The 8275-nt window shown below is 47.2% G+C and overlaps 4 protein-coding genes across 4 annotated transcripts; 1 reads left to right on the top strand and 3 right to left on the bottom strand.

Moving 5' to 3' along the window:
• Positions 1–515: 515 nt before the first annotated feature.
• Positions 516–2227, bottom strand: FSUBG_14056 (uncharacterized protein; the record flags this gene model as incomplete). Its single annotated transcript, XM_036679010.1, has 4 exons — positions 516–537; positions 594–1875; positions 1924–2052; positions 2149–2227. The coding sequence occupies 4 exons, from the start codon at positions 2225–2227 to the stop codon at positions 516–518; spliced, it is 1512 nt and encodes a 503-aa protein (XP_036530487.1).
• A 578-nt stretch (positions 2228–2805) lies between these two features.
• FSUBG_14055 (uncharacterized protein) lies at positions 2806–4380 on the top strand (the record flags this gene model as incomplete). Its single annotated transcript, XM_036679009.1, has 1 exon — positions 2806–4380. One exon carries the CDS (start codon positions 2806–2808, stop codon positions 4378–4380), a length of 1575 nt encoding a protein of 524 aa, XP_036530486.1.
• A 224-nt stretch (positions 4381–4604) lies between these two features.
• FSUBG_14054 (acriflavine sensitivity control ACR-2) lies at positions 4605–5718 on the bottom strand (the record flags this gene model as incomplete). Its single annotated transcript, XM_036679008.1, has 2 exons — positions 4605–5307; positions 5360–5718. The coding sequence occupies 2 exons, from the start codon at positions 5716–5718 to the stop codon at positions 4605–4607; spliced, it is 1062 nt and encodes a 353-aa protein (XP_036530485.1).
• A 959-nt stretch (positions 5719–6677) lies between these two features.
• FSUBG_14053 (isochorismatase hydrolase) lies at positions 6678–7334 on the bottom strand (the record flags this gene model as incomplete). Its single annotated transcript, XM_036679007.1, has 1 exon — positions 6678–7334. The coding sequence occupies one exon, from the start codon at positions 7332–7334 to the stop codon at positions 6678–6680; it is 657 nt and encodes a 218-aa protein (XP_036530484.1).
• Positions 7335–8275: the final 941 nt, after the last annotated feature.

The following is an 8275-nucleotide window of genomic DNA, read 5'->3' as shown; positions in this document are numbered from 1 at the left end:
AAATTTAATATATAATTTACTAATATATATAAGCAGTTAAAGAGACTTAAAAATGCATAATAAAGTCTTATAATTACTTTTATAAAAGGATTTACTGCTACCGCTATAGTTAATGCAGTAACTAAGTGCTGCTTAAAGTTAGCGTCTCTTCCTCTAGTAATGGAGTCGAGACGTTTATCCAACCAAACAGGGGGTCAATTGGTAGACAGTACTCAGAATCTACTATATGAAACATATCAGATCCCGCGTTAGACCAGTCAGCAACCGAAAACGTGCCTTGAATAGTATCTAAGTCAAACGACAGGTCTATTTGCTCAAGAGGGTTTGTTTCTTCTACGTAGAAGTTAATATCATGCAAGCAACCACAAGGTAGAATTTTAGACACACCTGTCATTAGATTCTGCCGGTTAGCCTCGATCAAACGCCTAATACTCCTTGCAGGCTTTGCAACACCAGGGTTCGCCGTACATAGTTCATCCAGGCACTCTAAACTAGACTTAAGCATTGCTGAATGATCACGCGTCTGGCTCTGAGAAGCTGCATTGCGTACATGTATTGTGCAGGCCACATACACTGTGTACGCGAGCACATACGGAGCCCCGGTAAGCCCATATGTTGACTTGTATACTGAGGCTATACTAGTGATGCATCTGGCTGCAACGGTGCACTGCTCCCATGACCGTCCCGACGTGGCAGTGGATCGAAGACGATCATCGGAGATAAACGGCCGATGTACAAGAATGGCAAGGGAATGATAGACGTTGTGAAGAACCATGATGTTGGGTGTTTGTACTGCAGGGCTCGTGGACAACCATGGTTGGAAATCTAGCTCCGGCGGTAGTTTGTCTCGCCACTGCTGCAAGGCCTGCTCAATCCTTTGTAGATCGATTTGAGCGTTTGAGAACGTGGCCCCAACCACATAGAAGCGATTGATAATTGTTGTCATTATCTTCGAGAGAAGGCATAATCGCTGGAAAGTCGAAACGGAATGTCTCGGAATGGCATCGCCCATGTTTTCATCGAGCCTGGATGGAGAGCCTGTAGCTAAGGCTGAAGGATAAAATGGCTCCATTTCCTCATACAAGTCAAGGAATTCGCGAGAGACTTGTGAGTCCCGCAGATTGATAGCAACTGGACGACCCATGTACAAGCTCTGGAGCTTGTCGCAGACAAAAGCGCCCCAGAAGACCCTTCTACGGATCTCAATCTCTTCAGGGTCTTCCGTAGTCGGCTTGGGATCAAGATGGAGACCAAGATCATAAACCATTCGTAGAGCGTATCCTGTATATAGCCACCCTTTTGAGGTCTCTCCACGAGCATTATAAGTCGAGCCCAGAAGAATAAGTCCTACGATTGTTGAGATATGTGGCCTGGCAAGAAGAGAGTCACTGCTGAGAAGCTCATCACAGCGCTTGAAGAAGCGACGGCCAACGCTGGATGCATCATCTGGGTCGTCCCTGACCACAGATCGGGGAGAGAACTTGCTAGAGCATGCGAATATGGCATTGAGCATGAAAGCAGAGCAGTACGGACCGGAACATTCCAAGTCTCGCATGACAGCCGGCCGATACGTTAGCAGAAAAGTGTGATGTTGACGAGCCCAATGCAAGTTTAGCAGATGGAGTGCAAGCTCTGTTGGCTCTCCTGCAATTGTCGCATGTCTGGTAAGTCTGTGCTCGAGGTGCCGTTGTAAAGCGGCATTGGCTATCAATCCATTCTTGATATGCTCTGTTGTTGTAGAATGGCGGGGCGATGGTATTCCTTTGTCTGTCCTTGCAGGATTGTGAAGAGCAGACGATGGACCGAAGCTGTTAGTTGTGCCAGCATCATCGACGGATATGAAGTTGGCAATATTTAGCTCATCGTCTGATGACACTATTGGTGTGGTGTCACTTCTATCGATAGGCTGTATTGTGACCGTACGCAATAAAGCCACTTCAGCTGGGTCAGTAGTAGAGTCTAGCAAGTTGACAGCCCCATCCTCATCGACAGCTGCATTGAGTAGTTTCTCCCGCTCCTCCGGACTACTTCTCTTGAGAGTCAAGAGGAACACTTTAAGAGTTGCCAGGTCCCGTTGCAGTTTACCAATTTGCGAAAAGGTAGGCCTGTCACTTATTAGACGCATCAACTTGATATAGTATGACATACCTTTTCCGCGGAGTCTCTCTTCGATAGATACATTCGCGTTTCTGACTGGCACAATTTCCACACTCAGGCTTCGCAGCATCGCAACGGATCTTCTTGGTCCGACAGGCCGTACACGCTTTTGCTAAAGACTTGGGTTGCCGTTGACTGCCTCTGCCGTCAGCAACCATTATCACGTCATTGTCCCGAGAAGACATAATGCAGGGTCTAGAAAAACAGTGGAGCGATAATGATATGACATGTATGATAAGATTGTTGGCGGAGGGCCTATCTTGGACGCAGAGTTGAAGCAAACTTGGGTTTGTAGGCCGGAGGAGAAAGCTCCGAGTGGGATGTGGAGTCTTGTCTTTACCGACGTAACCGAGCCATCACTCGGAGGATTAGTCTCCGCGACGTCTTTTTGACTCTCCACTATCAGCCACATGCTGGGAGAACAAGACCAATTGAAAGCACTTGCACAGTGGCTTGGTCGTCAACTCGGAGGACGAATCCCCGCGTTTTGAGTGGCGTTCTGACGATGGTACCATTCTTTGAGGCATTGAGATATTTATATAAACTCTTCATTATGGCCTATTCACAATATTTTTATCTTTTCAATCACACACCATATTCTAGGTATCATATTTATCCCAATTCCCCTACCAAAGTCGTCCCGCTACCATGTCCCTTCCAAAGCAAGTCGATGTCCTAGTTGTAGGTAGTGGCAATGCTGGATTTGCAGCAGCTCTCTCAGCAGCTCAGAACGGTGCAGGAAGCGTTCTTCTCATTGATAAGTGCCCCGAGAACTGGGTCGGCGGAAACTCTTATTTCACCGCCGGCGCCTATCGAATCGCCCATGGCGGACTCCAAGACGTCCTGCCAATCGTCAACAACGTCTCCAGGGAACAAGCCGAGAAGATCGATCTTGCTCCTTATACTGAGAAGGACTTCCAAGGCGATATGGACAGAGTCTGCATGGGTCGCTCAGACCCTGAACTCTCGAAGAGCCTTATCCAAAACTCCAATGCTACCATCAAGTGGCTTGCTGCGAATGGAATACGATTCCAACTTTCCTTCAACAGGCAAGCTTATGAGGTTGATGGGAGGATCAAGTTCTGGGGCGGCATGTGCATCAAGACCGAGGATGGAGGCAAGGGTCTCATTCAGGACTATCTTGCTGCCATCAAGAGGCACAATGTTCAAGTTTCTTGGTCAACTGGCCTTACGGGACTAAATAAGCATTCCTCTGATGACGGCTACGACGTTCAAGTGTCTCTTAATGGTGTCAAACGAACACTGAGTGCTAGTGCTGTCATTTTAGCTGCTGGCGGCTTCGAGTCGAATCCTCAGATGCGAAGTCAGTTCCTTGGACCTGGCTGGGACCTGGCCATGGTCAGAGGGACACCTTACAACACTGGTGATGTTTTGGGACTGGCAATCCAACAACTTGGAGCGCAAGCTGTGGGCAACTGGTCGGGCTGCCACTCTGTTGCCTGGGATGCCAACGCTAACCCCAACACGGGCGATCGAGAAGCCTCCAATGAGTACACCAAGTCAGGATACCCTCTCGGCCTCATGCTCAACGTCGATGGGGAGAGATTCGTTGATGAAGGTGTCGATCTTCGAAACTACACCTATGCCAAGTTCGGTCGGGCCATCCTCCAACAACCCGAGCACCTCGCTTTCCAAGTCTGGGACTCCAGAACAAGCTGTTGGCTGCGGGGAGAAGAGTACCGCGAGGAACGTGTTGAGCGGATCACTGCCAATACTCTGGAGGAGCTGGCCGATAAGTGCGCAAAAGGTGGTCTCCGAAACAAGGCTGCCTTTATTGACACTGTTCGTGAATACAATGAAGCGGTCTATGCTCACTGTCGCGAGAACCCCAATGTGAAGTGGGATCCTGCCACCAGAGATGGACTATCAACACAGTCTTCCTCGAAGAAGCTTGCTTTGGCAAAGTCCAACTGGGCTCTGCCCTTGGACGAGGGACCTTATGTGGCTGTCAAGGTCACATGCGGCGTCACCTTCACATTTGGTGGTGTCAAGGTTGACCCTCAAACTGCTCAGTTGATCTATGGTTCAACTGGCAGTCCAGTGCCAAACATTTATGTTGCGGGAGAGATGGTGGGGGGCCTATTCTACTCGAATTACCCTGGCGGAAGTGGCCTGACTTCAGGAGCTGTTTTTGGAGCCAAGGCTGGAAAGGAGGCTGCGAGATCTGTAGCGGGCGGCCGATCAATCTCAAGTCGCCTATAGATTAGTCTTGTGAAGTATGTATTTTATTAAGAGAAATCTTGGAATGCCAAATGCCTTTATTATTTCTTACACAAGTTTAACGAAAAATGCACAACGTGCCTCTCATGATTAGTTGACAACATATCAATAACGGCGAGTATTGCTAAGAACAGCTATTTACATCAAGTGAGCTCGTGGCTATGGTCGTAGAGACCTGATCTTATGAGACCTTGCAAAGTGTCTACCTACACAATCAGAAAGCTCACTTCCGGACTTCTCAGGATCTCCAACCAGTTCAGCCCATCGGGAGCGTTAGCCCGCTGCCTCCAGATAAGATCAAGAGTGTCCATTGCTGTATACAGAAAACCCCAGGGAAACAGACGTGACTGCCTTTTCATTCTATCCATTATCCACGCTTGCTGACTGGGATCACTCGTTTGAGCTCCCGCAATGAACGTTAGCCAAAACGATGTCTTGAAGTTGGGGTCCTCATCAGTGATGTGACGGAGATGGAAAATGAGCCCGTGTTCAAGATCCTGTTCTGTACTTTCTGGTAGAAAGCTCCTGACTGAAGGAACGGCGTACATGATGTATAGACAGCACGCCAACTGATGTGTATATCCTGTGTGTATCCGGCTTGAAATGTCAGTGACCTGCCGACCAAGAGGCACTTGCTGGATATCCTGAGACCATGATTCAACGTTGAAAGTCATGGCGTCGGTGAATAATTCAATGCCTTTTGCAGCCGTTCCATCCACATCATTGTTATTGGCCGACTGCCGCTGCAAGATGATTGCAGTGGACCAAAGAATTTGGAGGATCTCAGCAGGGCAGCAAATAAACCTGTTCCGGGCGGCATAGTGAATAGCGGATGACGCGATTGTAGTATTGAGTGCAAGAGAAGACTGGGGAATCTGGTCCATGAATGTCAAGTCAAACACATAAAAGCTGATGCATCAGTTAGCATTCCGTTGTCTCGAGGAACAAGGACAAAGCTTACATGTAACAATCCGATATGACAAAGTCCTTGAGCATCTCGCTCACGCTGGTAGTCGGCTGAGCATAGCTTAGTAGCCAGCCTATTCCATCGAGATGTGCCTTGGAGCCATGTTTCCCCGCGTCTATCATGTCGGCGGTGACAAGAAGCATGGCAGCTGTCAGTACCATATCACGTCCATGGGTTTCCAGATCTTCAAATGCCATGCGGAGAAGGTAAAGGGCCTTTTGTTTAGCCGCCAATGCATCAAGCATAGCTCTCCGAGATGGATTCCAGTTGTTGGTGTGATTTTGTGTTACCAGCGACTTGTCGGTGTCTGGCCTTGGAACATTGGACATGTGTAGAGCTGCGGCAGTTATCATCGTGTATTGCAGGACTGGGCTGCAGAACCCCATTGGTAACAATGTTGGGAATGGATTGTGGCCTGGTAGGTCTATCGCTACAAGCTGAGGACAAAGACCATTGGCAACCGATTACTCATTGTCAGCAAAAGGCAAACGGAGACAGACAGGAGACGACAAACAATACGATAAATAATAACAATCGCTTAAGCTCATGTCGCTGAACAGGGGGTCGGTCAAGTTGCCGGAAAGTTGTATGCTATCATTAAAATTCAAGCCTGGACGAAAGTTGCTGCTCATGCTTTGATTGGAAGTGTTTGTAGTCAGTCTCCTCGCATCTGTGTCTGTCTGACTTGATGATGCCTGCTCTTAGTCGTGTAAGGGTAGCTTTTTGCCAGATAACTTTCCGCGGCTGAATACAGAATCCGTCCATCTCCACAGTGTACCATATCCAAGACATTCCTTGCCTAATGATATGCACTTGTGACAAAAGGGAACCGATCCGTCACAGCGGAATCTTTTTCGCCGACAGTTGTGACATCCATTTGGGTTTGTGCGCTGCGAACCCATGCAGATTTACGTTGAGCATAGACACAAGCTTGTAACAATGATTTGGCTGTAGCTGGGTGAGTCTAGGAGCGAGTAAGTTCCAGGAATAAATAGGAAGAGGGAGAGACATCTCCAGTTTGAAGCCGATCGAATCTTCTCCGTAAGAGCCCCGATTTTCCATAGTGGGGGGAATGCTTGATCCAGTATCGTTGGGCTGACGGATATAACAGCTAGAATATGTTAAACCCACCCCTGAAGATCCATTGGAATGTCATCACTACATACAGGTTTAACAAAACATTTTTACAATTAGTGTGATACCCTAAAAATATTATGCGGCTTTATTTATTGACCTATATACTCCCATGAGATCGCGATATTATTCCAGAGAGGAGTGTCTGATCTCTTAGTCCCGTTTCGTTGAGAATTCTCTAATTCAAACTCCGCGCCGCTCTCAGTTGTCCAGTTCGAACATTCTGAGGCCCCTCAAATTCCTTCTGAAACTCTGCAGCACTCTTCACATGACCCCTAGAAGGAACAATCTTATCCATGATGACCCGGTGAAGCTCCTCATCCCCATCAGCACAGGCGTCGCTGATGACTGTTGTTGCAAATTCAGCATCCGTTGCTGTGACTGCCGTTCTCAGAACACAGCCAGAAGTGCTCAAACCACTGAGAACAAGAGACTTGATGCCCCTATTTTTCAAGTAACCAAGCAAGCCTGGGGACTTGAGCGCCGAGATATGGCCCGGCACACGGTGAAAGGTGAGCTCGTCTTTGTCATCAGCCCGAAGTTCAGCTGGTTCGGGTTCCTCCAGGGTCTTCATGACCTGCAAGAGCCCTTGGAAGCGATCGACGCCTTTGCAGGCTGAGAAAGGAGTGCCATTTGAGTCGATAAGGCAGTGGACAACCGTGATGTTGTGAGCCTTGGCCCAGTTTCTGAGTTCAACTGCGACCTTCAACGCTGGTTCAGCAGTTGGTCCGGCAACCTTCTCTATGAACAGGGTGTACCAATCAAGGAGGAGAAGAGCTGTTTCAGATGGCCCGTAGGCGATAGGGGAAGATGGTTCGACTGAAGTGGTAGACATGGCGATGATTTTAAAGCTGATTGCTAAATCCTCAGTTTGATACAAGAGTTAAGGCTTGGAATTTGATTAACCAGCGGTAGAATCCAACTGTTATATAGCCCTCTGAAATTATGAGATCGACACTTCAGGACGATTAATGGACTTAAATATGGCTTCCTCGGCGATACGTCTAGTTAACCCCGTCTGGCGTTATGAGGTTATCCCCAGTCGGTGCCGATTCGGCAAGTCGTTTCCTCGCTCCACTACAGGGTACCCAATATGTTGACGTTCGAGTGGCCACTTATCAAAGCCTTGGATTGAGCGCGCGTTCAAGCCAAAGTTTGAGTTTGGAAGGCCATTAAGCATAGTGACCACGATGGCGGTGCCGCATTGGGGCAGAACTTGTGGCGGAGTTTGCCCTTGCCAAAAGTGTAGTGCGTCAAATCTTCAATTGATCCCTTGACCATCTTGAGATCATTGAGAACACCAGGGAAAAGCAGTAGGTATTATTTCCATACCCTAACAGACTTAATCTTTAGGACACTAGATCTAAAGATAAACGCACTGCAGTGGCAAGTAACATAATACGTTATGTTTTAGTACTTATAGTTTAGTTATATTAGTTATATTAGGTTGCAATTAATGCACAAGATAGGACAGCAATAATATTAAATAAAATAGTAATATTACTTTAACATATCAGTTATGCTTAATAATAATAATATAGAAACCTCTATTTATTTTTTCTATCTATTTAGCTGCTAGCTATGTAAAATCTGTTAAGGAGGATCTAACCTTATAGAAGAAGGTTCGTTTAAATCCTACTGCAAAATACAGCTTAAAATTCATACTGCAGTCTCCGCCCCAGTTGCCTGGCCCTTGAACATCCCCTACTGTGGATACCATTGTTAAGTACTCTATAGAGCATCTATAGTAATTATTCCCTTATCTAAAGAGTTTTA

Source organism: Fusarium subglutinans (assembly GCF_013396075.1).
Source record: "Fusarium subglutinans strain NRRL 66333 chromosome Unknown NRRL66333_c0000497, whole genome shotgun sequence".
NCBI classification, from domain to species: Eukaryota; Fungi; Ascomycota; class Sordariomycetes; order Hypocreales; family Nectriaceae; genus Fusarium; species Fusarium subglutinans.
This window is presented reverse-complemented; position numbering and strand designations above follow the sequence as displayed.